We start from the raw sequence: 16,167 nt of genomic DNA, 5'->3' as shown, positions 1-16,167 counted from the left end.
TCCTCGGACAAGCGCTGGCTCTTCGGCTTTGAAACGGAGATGAGCACCGGCCCCTAGAGTCAGAAACGACTAGCACGCATGTGCGGGGGAACCTTTACCTTTACCTTATGTATATGTATATACACATGGGACAAATCTTATTTCCTGTTTCAGCCTAACATATATATATATATATATATATATATATATATATATATATATATATATATATATATATATATATATATATATATATATATATATATATATATATATATATATATATTAGCTTTACATTCAACCTTTATAAACAAATCAATATTCACATTTAATTTTTAATATTTATACTTCCAGATTTTAAAATAACCAGTTTTCTTTATCTCAGTTCATAACAAAATCTAGTGTTCAAAGTATGTATCTTGTCAAATCAAGTATATTCTATTTTAATCCTTATTAATAAATCAAAGCCCCGATTTTCTTCAGCCTTATTCTAGCTTTCTTTCTTTGCCAACTCGCCTTCCATATCCGTGTTTTTAAATCATCAGATAGATCTCCCTCTGTTATTATATGTATTGTTTGAAATAAGAAAGGCCATCCAGTCACCATTTTTTGAAGGGACTAACAAATTGTCTATTTTTGTCTCTCGGCGTAGTTGTCCTGAAATGTTTATCTTCCCTTCGGTCTGTTCTTCTTCTTGATCCTCAGGTTTCTTCTGGTTTATATAGAAAGTCTTTTCCATTTTCAGAGTTGTCAATCCCTTTTCTGAGTTTTCCATTAACTGTGTTTGTTGATCAGTTGAATCTTCTATCATAGTATTTGATTGCTCCATTTCTTCTATTATATTCTGTGTAGTTAATTCTTTGGTTGTAATCAAAGCTTGGGTTTGCATATCTAGGCTTACGTCTTGTTCTTTTCTGTAGCCTCTTATTTCATTAGTGGCTTTAAGAATAGTTTCATGAATTGCTTTCAACATAAATAAAATCTGTTCCTGATCTTCATCAATGTTTTCCTAGTGGTGAGAATTAAAAGCTTTACAGTCAGAGAATGAAAATAATTTTATCACTGAGTATAGAACACAACTGGGCTTCTCACAGCTGATTACCAAGGTTACAAAAGTCTTATCTATAGTCTGGGCTTTAAGCCAATCTCAGACACAAGTTGTAATATTAGGTTTAGCCACAAGATGTTGCCCATATCATTTAGGATTTTTTTTAAAACCAAGATTTTTATGGTCTTTTTTCAATTTTACTTCTTTTTTTGTAAGTAAAAACCCAAATCTTCAATAAAAATAGGAAGTCTTTTAGTCCTCAAGTTTTGGAATGATAAAAATCCAGTTAAAATCAGGTTATTGTTTCAATGTTTTAAACGCCCCTGGATAGTCAGTCGCCGCTGTTATTAGAGGGTGGGATAGAATTTCCCTTCCCTTTCGTCACAGGGGGGAAAATACTTTGGGCAGCTTATACGGGTGGAAAAAATAGGATTGAAGAGAGATTCAGATCTCACCCAGTCTCATCCACGCTGCTTTGTAGGTGCCTGGTGGTAAGTTTGACTTCAGCTGTCTGCAGCCGGGTGACGAGCCATATTTTTATGGCTGGTCTTTCGTCCGCCAGTTTGGAGGGCTGTGCTGGATCGAGCAGAAGGACTACCACCCTCCCGTGATCAAGCAGGGATCGCCTCCTTGCTGGTCACCCCTACAGGGCAACTTTTGACCCTTTCCAGGGTCCCCCAGCAATGTGAAATCAGATGTGGAAGACAGAGCTCGCCTTCGGGAACTCAGGGGTCTACAAACTTAGCAACTTTAAGACCTGTGGACTTCAACTCCCAGAATTCCTCAACTAACCATGATGGCTGAGGAATTCTGGGAGTTGAAGTCTACAAGTCTTAAAAGTGCCAGGTTTGAAGACCCCTGAGCTAGCTGGTAGTGGTGCATATTAATAAACATGGATAAATTCATCATCCATTTGTCAGTGCAAAGGGAAAGTGATTCAGCAAAGGAACAGCCACTAAAGAAATTAAAACCGCTACTTTTTTACTTTTTTCTACAGTTTGTAACATTTTATTAGATTATAGAATAAAATACAAAAATACAAAAGCAAATAGTAGGATACAGTGGGGAGGGAAAAGCGAAGTGAAGGGGAGAAGGGAAAAAGAACAGACTTCCTTTGTTGCAGTAGAAGGAAGCATTAACATTGAACCTCAACTTTTTACTTTTCCATTTTACTAGCCATTTCTATAACAACAAATGAATCTAATCAGTAAAACCCCAAATCCCCCCCTTTTTTCTGTCATCAAGTTTTTGACACCTTGCTATAAGCACTGGTGGTACTCAAATATTGTCATGTGCTAAAAGTGGTACAATCTGTGAAAAGGTTGAAAAGCCCTGCTTTAAAGGCATGGTGACCTGATGGTTATTAAGGTCCAAATTTGAGAGTAAAAAGTCAGGTCTTTGTCTGCCTCAAATGGATAACATCAGTGCTAGCCAGGATCCAGGAAAGGGTATTCTAAGGCCAGGATGCCATAATAGTGAAGGCTTTCTTCTGCATCACAAAATAGCACATCTCTTCCAGCTGTGGGATAGGAAGGAGGCCTCTTCTACATTATAGACTTTTAGGATCAGGTAGGTGTATATTGGAAGAGGTTCTTCAAGTACCACACTCTCAAGCCATTCAAAGTTTAAAATGTCATTACTAGAACTTCGAAGTCCAAGTTGTAATATACCAGTGGACAATGAAACTTTCTAAACTTTCTGTGGTTTTAGAAGGATGCGATTGTCTTAAAACAATATGTGGCTCCAGGTATTGTGGTTTATATAATAAATTATTGTTTAATATGTCTTAACTCATTCATTGTCTTTATAAATAGATGGGTTTATGACAGCTTTCCCAGTTTGGAGGCCTGCTAAATGTGTGAACAAGAACCCAGAACTCTATACTTGAGAACTTTGGAAGTCGAAGTGCACATATCTGGCAAGTGCCCAAGTTTGGAAAAGCTGGTGTATAACTTAACATTTTGGATAACTTCATGACTATGGCTTGCCCAACCAATCATTGTTTGAGGTGATTTTTGAAAGAACTCTGGGAACTGCTTGAAATAAGTGAATGTACTAGCTACCTTCCCACCCATGTCTGTTACTAATGATGAAGCTCTCCAGCTTTTTATTTACCAGGCATGTACTAACCTGCATTGTAGGAAAATGTCAAGTTTCTGTCCTAAGCTGTGATACTCTGTTCTTGTTTTTATTAGGAAACTCAAAAGCAATACAAACAGAAGCTGGAAGAGCTGACAAAGCTCCAAGGCAACATCTCCAGCTCCATTTCACGACAGAAAAAGCAACTGAAGGAGCTCTCTCTGGCTCTTAAGAAGTATGTTTATAGTCATTATTCCATATTGTTTGCTTTTGGACAAGTCATATGTATTAACTCCTGAGCAAGCAGATAACTTGGGTATTATATCTAAATGCCAAAATTTGAATTGTGAACCATGAGATTGAGTTGACTCTCTCTTCTTCAAGTGCATCAGCTCCTTCATCTACTCCCTTTCTTTCTTCCCTTATTTAAAGAAGACCACAGAGCAACTAAACTTGAAAAGTGTTTAATAGCTTATATTCTTCTCTTCCTCTGTTAGTCCATCTTAAAAGTGAAAAATCATTCTATTGAAAAGTCTTGCACACTTTGCTTCTATCTGGGTACTTTCTATCTCAGCATAATTTGTTTTTAATTTTGTATTTTGGTTATTTTGGTATTTATGGCCCTGTTCACCGCCCTGAGTCCTTCGGGAGAAGGGCGGTATACAAATTAAATTAAATTAAATTAAATTAAATTAAATTAAATTAAATTAAATTAAATAAATAAATAAATAAATAAATAAATAAATAAATAAATAAATAAATAAATAAATAAATAAATAAATGTTAGGAGAAGGTGGTAGGAATGGAAATTAAGGCAGGAGCTGTCGACCTATTCAAGTGACAGGTGGGATGCTGAAAATTAAGTAATATTAGATGAGATTTTAGCTACTGAACCCGAACCTGAAATACTTTGGCCACCAAATGAGAAGAGAGGACTCATTGGAAAAGACCCCGATGTTGAAAAGGATGGAAGGCAAAGGAGAAGGGGACGGTGGAGGATGAGATGGTTAGATAGCGGTAATTGACACAATACACATGAATTTGGGCAAACTCTGGGAAATAGCGGAGGACAGGGAGGCCTGGCATGCTATGGTCGATGGGGTTGCAAAGAGTCGGACACAACTTAGCGATTGAACAACAACAACAAAAGGTGGGATTTTAGCATTTTTGCCTCGCGTTATATAAGAGTTCATGTGAGAACATTGAAAGCTTAAGAGTTTGACTATTTCAATTTTAAACAACAATTTAATGCAGTGGTTGGGGATACTATATTGCTGGCTTCTGGGTTAAATTTTTCAAGCTTCTTCTCGTCTGTTCCATGTGCTAGTACTGTAGCGTATCTCCCACTGTGGAAAAAAAACACCCCAGCTTGATTGAGAAATCTTTCATTTTACTTCTTTGCTTGAATTTAGTAAGAATTGGGCATGATTAACCCACTTATTACATGCTGATGTTTACTGATAATATGATTTTAAACTTTGTTTAGATAAATGCTATTTAATGAATCTTTAGGCATGTCTAAACAGGTGGCTCAGTGGGTTAGGACGCTGAGCCTGTTGATCAGAAGGTCGGCAGTTTGGCGGGTCGAATCCCGAGTGCCGCGTAGCAGAGTGAGCGTCTGTTACTCGTCCCAGCTTCTGCCAACCTAGCAGTTCGAAAGCACGTAAAAATGCAAGTAGAAAAATAGGGACCACTACGGTGGGAAGGTAACAGCGCTCCGTGCGCCTTTGGTGTCTAGTCATGCCGGCCACATGACCACGGAGACGTCCTCGGACAAGCGCTGGCTCTTCGGCTTTGAAACGGAGATGAACGGAAGTCAACTTTTCAAGATGGCGGACGTGTTGGGCTGAGCTCCGCGAGCTCCAGTTGTTGGGCGTCCCTTGGGAGCCCCCCAGGGGTCCTTTTGAGCCCCTGGGTAGGGGATTTGGACTATTAATTTTAGAGGCAAAGAAAGAGGTAGCTTGCTGTTCGTTTTCTCCCGTCTGTGAGTGGCTGTTTCCATCTGCTCCGTCTGCTGCTTCGCCCGCTGTTTCCATCTGCTTCGTTCGTGCTGCCGCTGTGTTTGCTGTGTTTGGTCTCGGCCTGCCGGTTTCTACAGCCTCGGCGTCTCTGGGCTGCTTCGCCTTGACGTCTCCGGGCTGCCTCGGGCTGTTCCTGACGGGTTGTAGCTGGTGGTGACGGCGTTCTCTGCTGTTTTGGGCAGCAGCGCTGTTGCTTCTGGCCGGCTCTCGGCGGTTTTCGGCGGCGTCTCTGAGGTTCCAGCTGATCGGCGGCGGCCTCGGAGTTCCAGCTGATCGGCGCCTCCATTTTGGCGCTTCCGTGTTGGCGGCGATGTCAGCGGCGGCCTCGGAGTTCCAGCTGATCGGCGGTGGCCTCGGAGCTCCAGCTGATCGGCGCCTCTATTTTGGCGCTTCTGTGTTGGCGGCGATGTCAGCGGCGGCGGCGGCGGGGATCTCTCTGTTGGACCTGCCTCGGGCCGCTTTCGGCGGCTGCGGCGTCTTCGGGCCGTTTCGACGGCGGAGGGGACGACCGCTGGTCAGCTTGGTGGCAGGGATGTCCCTGGTACTGTTTTTCGCGCCGCTGCCGGCGGCGGAGGTGGCGACGGTGACGGCGTCCTCGGGCTGCCTTGGGCAGTGGAGAGGACGACCGCGGCGACGGCGGCGGTGCTGCTGCTTCGTTTGCCTTGTTCCGGCCTTCGACGGTGATGGCGACGACGGCGTTTTCGGGGCTTGCTGGCCCGTTCCATCGGCAGCGATATGGCGGTGGTCGGTGCTTTTCCATCTGGTCTGCGATGGCCGTAGCAGCTCCGGTGGACTGCCAATTATTAACTCTCCATCTGCCTCCCTTTTCCCCTTTGGACTGGGATGGACCTGGGTGCAAGCCGCAGTGGGAGAGCGGCCTGTTTTCACATCGGCACTCCCATAGAGGTGGGAGCTCTATGGGTTATGCCCCACCCAGGGTGTACATTCTGGACCATCCCCCTGGTTCAGACTCTCGACCTGTCGTGGGAGGACGGGTTGGGGTCTGCCCCAGGGAGCATCCAACCGGGTGGCAGTAGGTTGGTCGATGGCCCGAATGTTTCACTTCCTTCCTTTAGAACCTCCTACTGGACTTTTCCATTATGGGACTGCCTTATCTGGACTTGTTGGACTTATGTATAGATACTCCAGCACGGACTTGCTCGCCCTCAGGGGTGCCCCCCTCTCCTGGGTGCGTCCCGCCTTTTTTGCCTCTCCCAGTCTCAATGAAGGGCCCAATTATTGGGACCCTGAGAGATGGCCGGGTAAGGTCAGGGGCTCTCGATCCAAATTTAATAGGAGGCCCCTGGTTACTTTTTTAGTTAAATTTTTTAGGGGGTTAGGGAGAGGGGCGGGGGGTAATGGTTGTTTGACTATGGGGGGTGGCCATACAACCATGGTGCAGGCCAGGCCTGGGTCTGACTGCGTTCGGGGGGAGCGGGGTGTGGTTACATCTGGGGCCCAGGAGCGGGTCGTGGGATTACCGATTCCCACGACACTGGGGTATGGCAGCAGGCGTATGGACAGAGGGCCGTATCGTTACCGGGAGGGCCGTCCCCGCTGTTTACAAGCGGTGAGGCGCTCCGACCCTCTGTTTCTTCCCCGAGGTGCCGGGAGCGAGGATGCGCAGCCTCCTGAGCTCCGGCTGGTGTACCTGAATGCCAGGTCCGTGGTTAATAAGGCTCCCCTTGTGCGGGATCTGGTGGAGGGTGAGCATGCGGACCTGGCTTGTATTACCGAAACCTGGTTGGGCCCAGAGGGTGGGGTCCCTTTGGTTGATCTTTGCCCACCAGGTTTCCGAGCGTTACACCGGCCCCGGGCTCAAGGTAGGGGCGGGGGAGTGGCGGTAGTTATCAGGGAGACCTTATGTCCGCGGGAGACCACCGTCCCTCAGATAGTCGGGTGTGAGTCTCTCTTTTTGAGGTTTGGTTCGGGGGCGCAGTTGGGCTTGCTGCTGGTGTACGTTTCGCCTAGTCACACAGCGGCAGCCCTGCCTGAGCTACTCGATGTCCTCTCCGGTTTGGTGATTGAGTTCCCCAAACTTTTAGTTTTGGGTGACTTCAATCTACCATCCCTGGGAGGGTCATCTGAGTTGGCTCGGGAGTTCATGGCTTCCATGACGGCCATGGACCTGACGCAGGTAATTTCTGAACCAACTCATGAGGGAGGCCACACCCTGGACCTAGTTTTTTTATCTGGACGATGGTTGGATGATCTTGGTGGGGGCTCTCCATTTATCATGCCCCTGTCATGGACGGATCATCACCTCCTGCGGCTGGTCTTCCGTTTTACCACCCCCCGCCGTGGGGATACGGAACCAATTAGATGGTACCGCCCCAGGCGCTTAATGGACCCCGATGGGTTCCAGGCAGCGCTGGGATCCCCACCTGCCTCCGTCGCTCACAACTCGGCGGATGCCTTAGTGGAAGCCTGGGAAAGGGCAGCCACTGAGGCACTGGACCGAGTTGTACCCTTGCGGCCCCTGACCCGGCGCAGATCCCAACGAGCTCCATGGTTCTCCGCGGAGCTCCGGGAGATGAAGCGTCGGAAACGGGGCCTAGAGAGCTGCTGGAGGTCCAGCCGATCCGAATCCGACCGATTGCGGTTAAGAACCTATATTAGGTCTTATCTCGCTGCGATGAGGGTGGCGAGGTGTAATTACTTCTCCACCCTCATCGCGTCCGCAGATAATCGCCCGGCCGCCCTGTTTAGGGTGACTCGCTCACTTCTTAATCAGGAGGTGAGGGGGGATCCCTTACAGGGTCGTGCCGAGGAGTTTGGTCAGCATCTGTCGGATAAAATCGCTCGGATTCGGACCGGTTTGGACTCCAGCTGGGCAGAGTCTGACGATCAGGACACGGGCGGTCTTGTCAATGTTATCTGGGAGGAGTTTGATTCTGTGACCCCTGATGAAGTGGACAGGATTATGGGGAGGCTGAGCTCCACCACATGTTTATTGGACCCGTGCCCTTCCTGGCTGGTTTATGCAGCTAGGGAGAGGACACGAGGCTGGTTCCAGGCGGTGATATCTGCTTCTTTGAGTGAGGGTAATTTCCCCACCGTCTTGAAGGAGGCGGTGGTGAGACCCCTCCTCAAGAAGCCTGCCTTGGACCCAGCTGTGTTGAACAACTTTCGTCCAGTCTCCAACCTTCGCTTTCTTGCGAAGGTTGTTGAGAGTGTGGTGGCGCATCAGCTCCCTCTGGTCCTGGATGAAGCGGATTATCTGGATCCGTACCAATCGGGTTTCAGGCCCGGGTACAGCACGGAGACGGCATTGGTCGCTCTGGTGAATGATCTCTGGAGGGCTCGGGATAGGGGATGTTCCTCTGTCCTAGTCCTATTAGACCTCTCAGCGGCTTTCGATACCATCGACCATGGTATCCTGCTGCGGCGTCTCAGGGGATTGGGAGTGGGAGGCACAGTTCTTCGGTGGTTCTCCTCCTATCTCCTGGGACGTTCGCAGTCGGTGTTGGCAGGGGGGCAGAGATCGGCCCCTAGGTCTCTCGTTTGTGGAGTTCCTCAGGGGTCGGTTGTCTCGCCTCTCCTGTTCAACATCTACATGAAACCGCTGGGTGAGATCATTCGTGGTTTTGGAGTTGGGTATCATCAATATGCTGATGATACCCAACTTTTTATTTCTACCCCAAACCACCCCAGTGATGCCCTCGCTGTGATGTCCCGTTGCCTGGAGGCGGTTCGGGTCTGGATGGGGAGGAACAGACTTCAACTCAACCCGGACAAGACTGAGTGGCTGTACATTCCGGCATCCCGGGACATTCAAAATGTTCCATCCCTTTCTATGGGGGGTGAGCTGTTACCCCCCGTGGATAGGGCTCGCAACTTGGGAGTCCTCCTAGATTCACGACTTACCTTGGAAGATCATGTAGCAGCTGTGACTAGGGGGGCTTTCGCCCAGGTTCGCCTGGTGCGCCAGTTGCGGCCCTATCTGGACCGGGATGCCCTGTGTACGGTCACTCATGCGCTCGTGACCTCTCGCCTTGACTACTGTAATGCTCTCTACATGGGGCTTCCCTTGAAGACCACTTGGAGGCTCCAACTGGTACAGAATGCGGCCGCGAGAGTTGTCTTGGGAGTTTCCCGGTACTCCCATGTTACACCTTTGCTCCGCGAGCTACATTGGTTACCAGTTGTCTTCCGGGTGAGGTTCAAGGTCTTAGTGATGGTTTTTAAGTCCCTACATGGCATGGGTCCGGAATACCTCGGGGACCACCTGCTGCCGGCGTCAACTCCCCTCCGCCCTGTGCGTTCCCACAGAGAGGGCCTCCTCAGGGTGCCTCCAGTCAGAGAATGCCGGCTGGTGGCCCCCAGGGGGAGGGCCTTCTCTGTGGGCGCCCCGGCTTTGTGGAATCAACTGCCGGTGGAGCTCCGGATGGCACCGGATCTCCGCTCCTTCCGGCGCGGGTTAAAGACCCACCTGTTTGAACAAGCTGGCCTGGCCTGATGGGGAGTTAATTTGGGTTTTAAATATTTGTATATTTTATTGTTTTATCTTGGGCATTAATTTAATTCTATTTTAACTTTTGTAGTTTTGTATTTTTATCATATGCCCTGTTCACCGCCCTGAGTCCCTCGGGAGAAGGGCGGTATAAAAATTTAATAAAACTGAAACTGAAAACTGAATGAGCACCGGCCCCTAGAGTCGGAAACGACTAGCACTCATGTGCAGGGGAACCTTTACCTTTACCTTTTTTTAGGCATGTCTAAACACATTCCTTTTACTGACAGTTATGGGGAAACCGAGCTAAGTTTGGTTTTCTTTCAGAGCTAATTTAAATAAGCTTGTGACCATTGAATATTGTATGGTTTACATCAGGGGACTCCAAACTTAGCAACTTTAAGACTTGTGGACTTCAATTAGCTGTCTGGGGAATTCTGGGAGTTGAAGTCCACAAGTCTTAAAGTTGCCAAGTTTGGAGACTCCTGGTTTACAATATGTTGTGCAGTGCTGTCAGTCTGTGTTTAAGCCAGAAATTTGGGGTGTTTCTTCTGAATAAATGCACACATCAGCTGGCAGAAAGATTTTAAATGGAGCAAGATTATAAAAGGTTGAGCCTTTGCCTTTGAGGTAGAAGAGTTAATCTTATGGGAACCAGGAAAAAGACAGATAAAATGACTGATTGTTGAGGCAGCAGAGTTCACTATTATTAAAATTAAATTTATGATAATTGAAGTAAGCTATAGTGCTCTTTAGATATTTGTTTCTGCAACATTATATTTGCTTATTTACTAAAACCATGCTGGTTTGCAAATAAATCTTGCATGAATTGTAATAATTAGGTTGTCAGTTTGAGTGTTAGAAGCTTTTTTATCTAATTTGTTTGGCAATTTGATGTTACAAAAGACTTTCAGAGGAAATGTTCATTGTAGACTCCGATAGCTCTCCTTCTGCATGTATTTCTTGCCTTTCAAGAGGAAGAAGCAGATTTTATATCCTGAATGTACGTTCATAACACCCTTCTATTGCCAAATATTAGTTTTGAGATTAGTGTACCGATGCTCAGAAATGTGTATTGGGAAAGGCTTTTCATTACTGCTTGGATAAGGCAGGTTCCTTTGTGACATACCCCAGTGGTTCACTTAAAATGGGAGCAGGAGGCTAGCAATTGCCTTTTGAAAAAGCCCCTTTGGGACAACCATGACCGGGAAGACTGAGAATCTCCATAGACATCATGGTTGGAGATACTTTCTGGCTTTCTTCTGAAAGTATCTGTAACCTTAAGGAAAAACCGAGTTCAGTTGCCTTTTGAAAAAAGCACCTTTGGGACTCCAACCATGATCCTCACCTGTTTTCATCTCCTCCACATGCAGCTGGAAGAAAAATCCCTGTGTGAAATTCTGGGGGCAGAATCTCAAGGCTGAGGCTCGGAGGCTATGAAACAGGATCTGAAAGCTTAGGATGCTGGATTTGGAAGTGGGGCTTCAATACTTGCTCTCTTCTTTGAAATGTGGCTTCTTTTTCCTGGTCCTATACAGGTACAAGTCTCTTCCTGACAAGGATCAGGATGAGGATGCTCTGGAAGAACTGCAAAACATGATCAAAGAGAGACAGGATGTCTTTTTTGAAATGGAAGCATACTTGCCAAAGAAGAATGGGTAAGGCAATTGAACTCAGAATTCCCCAAATTTAACAGGGAAATAAGAGTGATTCTGCTCTTAATAGTTTGCTTGGTTATTTATGTGATTTATAGAGCCACCTAGGTTTCATACGTGACTCTAAACAGCTTACAATAAGATAAGACATAGATAGTCCTTGACTTACAAAAGTTTGCTTAGTGGCCATTTAAAGTTACAGCGGCACTGAAAAAAAGTGACTTCATGACCATTTTTCACACTTAATGACCATTGCAGCATCCCCGTGGTCACGGGATTTACATTCCGATGCTTGACAACTGACTCACATTTATGATGGTTGCAATGTCGACCTTCTGATCAGCAAAGTCAATAGGGATGACAGATTCACTTAACAACTGTGTTACTAACTTAACAACTGCAGTGATTCACTTAACAAATGTGGCAAGAAAAGTCATAAAATGGGGCAAAACTCACTTAACAATTTTCTCACTTAGCAACATAAATGTTCGGCTCAATTGTGGTTGTAAGTTGAGGACTACCTGTATTTAGTTAATGATTCCACCTCCAGGATAACATACCCATATCTGGGTTCCAGGTCATCTGTCAGACCATGTTTTAAGGCCTTTAGAAAAGCCAAGAGGGTGGGGGCAGTTCACTAAGTCATGGACTATCTGTGGAAGATTCCACTTTCACTCTATTGTATACCTCCTACCAACCCCGTATCTAAGCTATTTGTTTAATTTTAATGTATTTATTGACTGGTTTTATTTTTTATACTATAATCGTATCTAACAGTAAGTCTCACAGAGCCACATCATAGTGAGATGAGCAGCGAATAAATTTAATAAATAAAATATAAGGAAGATGTTGCATCTAGCTACTTATAGCCAGTGGCTGTGGAAACATAGGCAGATATTTCATCTTGACAGAATTCCAGTATGAATTCTATAGCCAAAGGTGTTTCTAGTTAGTTTGCTGCCACTAGCTCTTGGTAACTTTGAGAACAGATGTCAGTTGCATGCTAATTATAGTTAATTATAGCAAAATCACATGTTATACCCTGTTTTCACAGCTGCTGCCAAAAAGAAACAGGCTGCTGATCAATATATCTTATTATGACTCCTTGCAGATTAATTTGAGATGCTGAGTATGCCCAGAATGTGAAACTAGTATGACTCAGGTTGTTGTTATGGAGGTGTACTTTTTCCGTCTTTCTGTTGTGTTCCAGGTTGTACCTGAATCTGGTGCTGGGAAATGTGAACGTCACTCTGCTGAGCAAACAAGCCAAGTAGGTGCTAATTAATTATAGTTTATCTCCTTGTTGAGATGTTTTACAGATTAGGAGCCCCCTTTTAAATTTCAGAATATGCAAATGAAGTTTCTCAGTGTGCTAAGCCAGGGGTCCCCAACACCCGGGCCACAGACTGGTACTGGTCTGTGGCTGATTGGGAACTGGGCCATTTAAGCAGTGGGCGAGCGCATAAAGCTTTATTTGTGCATGCACAGGATTAGGCTGCACATGCTAAACCATCCCCTCCTCCCGCTAGCCGCTGCCAGCGCTGCTACCAGTCCATGGAGCCAGAAATGCTAAGGCACAAAACCAATCAAATAAGCCAAGATGCTGGGTGTTGTATGTTATATATGTATATTGTTTTTGACTTGGCTTATGTCAGCAGTTGGGACTGGGACTACTATCACTAAGTGATGCAGTTGCAAAGAAGAATATCACATGACCCTATTGCTTAGTGATGATCAGCATCCCCTTCTTGCTGTCAATAAGTGAGGGCCATGAAGGTCATTAAGCAAGGCCTTCATGTGACACTGACTTCCTGCCAGCTCTCCCAGTACAGGGAACGCTGTAAGACAGTCGTTCAACTATGAGGATGCTGCAACAGTCAGAATTATGAGGACCCATTGTAAATAACATTTGTTCAACACCACTGTAACTTTGAATAGTTACTGAACCTAATGGTCGTAACCCAAGATCCTGTATAGAATCATATTAATCATAAACAAGCACAAAACGATGCATGGTGAAACACAGGTGTATTCTTTAAAAAAGAACTATACTCCCCTAAGTAAAATTTAATTGATTTAATTAATGCCTGCAGGGAGGGTATTTCATTCCATCAACTCTTTTTACTGTTTGGATGCTCATTGCTAGGCAGGCTCTTATGAGAATAAAGTGTTCCTTAAGACATCAGAGTCCCAAGCTCCAGAGAGCTTTCAAATCAAATCAGTATTTATTATAGTCAGAGACATATAGTTCATTGCCATACAGGGTAGTCCTCACTCAATGACCAATTGTTTCACAACTGTTCAAAGTTATGATAGCCATGGAATAGGTTCTCTGCGGCCCATAAAGCAGTCTCCAGCCCTTCTGCTATCACACAACTGCGATTCATGATGTTTTTGCTGGTTTCCAGCAAAAACCCACCCATTTAAATGGATGGGTTTGCTTGACAACCATGGCATGTGCTTGACTGCAGCACTCACTTAGCCACTGCAAAACAAGGCCAGAAAATTACTTCCAGTCACATGAGTGCCTCGACTTACAACCGCAGTGACATGTGTCTGTAATTCTGGATTCAGTTGCAGACATACGTTGAAGACACCCTGTAGATAAAGAGCTTGAAAAGTTCTTCTCCATCTAACATCCTTCAGATTATGCTGGAACTCCATCTCTTAGGATTGGGGATTTGGGGAGTTACAGTCACAAGGTACTGGGAAGATAGCTGGTTTGGAGCCAGGATTACAAATGGCTCTTGGAACTGGTTTATTCCCCCTCCCCCTCTGCCGCCCCATGTAGGTTTGCATATAAGGATGAGTACGAGAAGTTCAAGCTTTACCTCACCATCATTTTGCTTATCATCTCCTTCACCTGCCGCTTCCTCCTTAACTCCAGGTGAGTGCACAGTCCTGAAAGAGGCACAACCTCTCCCCTGCCTTTCAGCCAGCTGAAGTTGCTACCTCCAATCCACAGAGGACTTTGGGAAGTGGCATGGCAGAGATGGCTTGCTTTCTTGGAAAGGCAATCAGGTGTTGAAGGCAGCAGCCCTTCAGTACAGTGAGATTAATTTTACTGGACATCCAGTAAATGTAAACATGCTAAAAATTGTAAGCTGCCAACTTTAGTTGTTGATAGTGATAAGAGGTAGAAGCAGTGACACCTCCCTCCCGTTCTTTGCCACCTGGGCTTACACCCAGCTCTGCGTGGCTGTCTTCTGTGCAGATGAGAAAGATTTTGGAAAGCCCACAAAACTTCCACTGTTATTAAAAAGGGAGGATTATTTAAATGGCAGAATCTTCCCATCACTGGAGCAGAGGTGAACAGACTGGTGCCATTTCCTTGGAGGGAAGGAAGCATATAGTAACTGTCCCTTATTCTGGGATGTGAAAGATAACTTAGATTCACCATGAATACAGTAATGGAGGGAGAGGAGTTTTTCTCACGCTTTCTTTTTTATGTGTGTGGTGAGGGACCTCTTAAAATTGGGATTGTTACACCATTGATGAAATACCATAACTAAAATGACTAACAGTTTAGCAAAGTAGTGAAGTTGTTTTTCCCTTAGGCAATGGAAGAAATGTTGCTGATGGAGCTGGCATGAGATGGTTAATTGATGATTGTGCATTTTATGTTTACATTGGTTATTGTTTCAAATGGTCGTTTTGTTTTTAGTGTTCTATGTTTTAATTTTCTTCACTGCCCATAGTTACTTTGGACAGCTATATAAGTTTCTTTAATAAAGAAGTAATAATCATAGGGAATAAAATGTTAACCCTTCATAGTGTTGCCGCAAAAGGCACTTGGTAATCCTGTGTACACTATAAATCAGGGCTTTTCAACCAGTGGTACGGGTACCACCTGTGGTACATTGGCACCTGGCAGGTGGTACGTGACCATCCTAGAAAAGTGATAGCAGGGGAGGGGAATGAGCTGAACTGCTGGTGGCACCACACAAGCCTGAGCGAGAGATGGCTGGAGCTGCAGAGCTGTCAGGGCTCAGCAAACGCGCCAGGATCAGCACTTTGGGGGGGGCTGTCAGGGCTCAGTGGAAGTGCCAGGATCAGTGCCAGGCTCCAGCTGGAGCTCGGCACTGATCCCAGCGCTTCTGCTGAGCCTAGAAGAAGCGCTGATCAGCTGGAATGTTGCAGCATCTCCAGGGTTTTGTGATTTACATTCAGATGCTTGGCAACTGATTCATATTTATGATGGTCACAGTGTCCCAGGGTCATGTGAAGTGACCAAAACCTGCTGTAACCACCCAGCAGATGGGGGGAATAAAAACCAAACACCCACCACCACCACCACCACTGCCAATCCTCAACAGAAATGCTCACAATAATGAAAACCTCAGACAGGAGGAAGAACACCACCGGGCAGGCAGGCAGGTGTCTTGCTCGGCTGTGGCTTGGGGGGCACTTTTTTCAGTGCCATTGTAGTTTCAAATAGTCACTAAGCAAACTGTTTTAAATCGAGAACTACCTGTACTTCATCACTTTTTTCCCTTTTTTTTGGTCAAGTTTTTGACAGCTTTCTAGGTGACTGGTGGTACTTGGATGTTGCCATATCCTAAAAGTGGTACAATAGGTGAAAAGGTTGAAAAGCACTGCTATAAATGGTTGTTCTATGTACCCCACCCTTTGTAACTTTACAACTTAGGCACGTGCGCATCCCACAACGCCATTATGTGTCAGGTTGGATTGCTTGGCCCAAAGTTCCCCCGGTGAGTTTCTCTGGGTGAGCATGGATTAGAATCCAGGCCTCGCTGATCCTTGTCCATACAAAACACAGGTAGTCCTTGACTTACAACCATAGTTGGGAAGCAGGATTTCTGTGGCTAAGCAAAGTGGTTAACTGAGTCGTGCCTGAATTTACGACCTTATTTTTGTCATGGTTGTTAAGTGAATCACGTAGCTTCCCTCATTAATTTTGCTTGTTGGAAG

The 16,167-nt window shown here is 45.5% G+C and overlaps 1 protein-coding gene across 1 annotated transcript in view; it reads left to right on the top strand.

Moving 5' to 3' along the window:
• TMEM120A (transmembrane protein 120A) overlaps positions 1-16,167 on the top strand; it is a 36,354-nt gene that overhangs the window by 9,234 nt on the left and 10,953 nt on the right. The window contains exons 2-5 of the mRNA XM_081314110.1: positions 3,223-3,341; positions 11,119-11,238; positions 12,446-12,505; positions 14,027-14,122. Coding sequence (XP_081170236.1) covers positions 3,223-3,341; positions 11,119-11,238; positions 12,446-12,505; positions 14,027-14,122 — 395 coding nt within the window. The remainder of the gene's footprint in view (positions 1-3,222; positions 3,342-11,118; positions 11,239-12,445; positions 12,506-14,026; positions 14,123-16,167) is intronic.

This window comes from Vipera berus (assembly GCF_964194415.1).
Source record: "Vipera berus genome assembly, chromosome: 1".
Taxonomy (NCBI): domain Eukaryota; kingdom Metazoa; phylum Chordata; class Lepidosauria; order Squamata; family Viperidae; genus Vipera; species Vipera berus.
The sequence above is the reverse complement of the archived record's forward strand: the minus strand, read 5'-3'. Positions and strand labels throughout refer to the sequence as shown.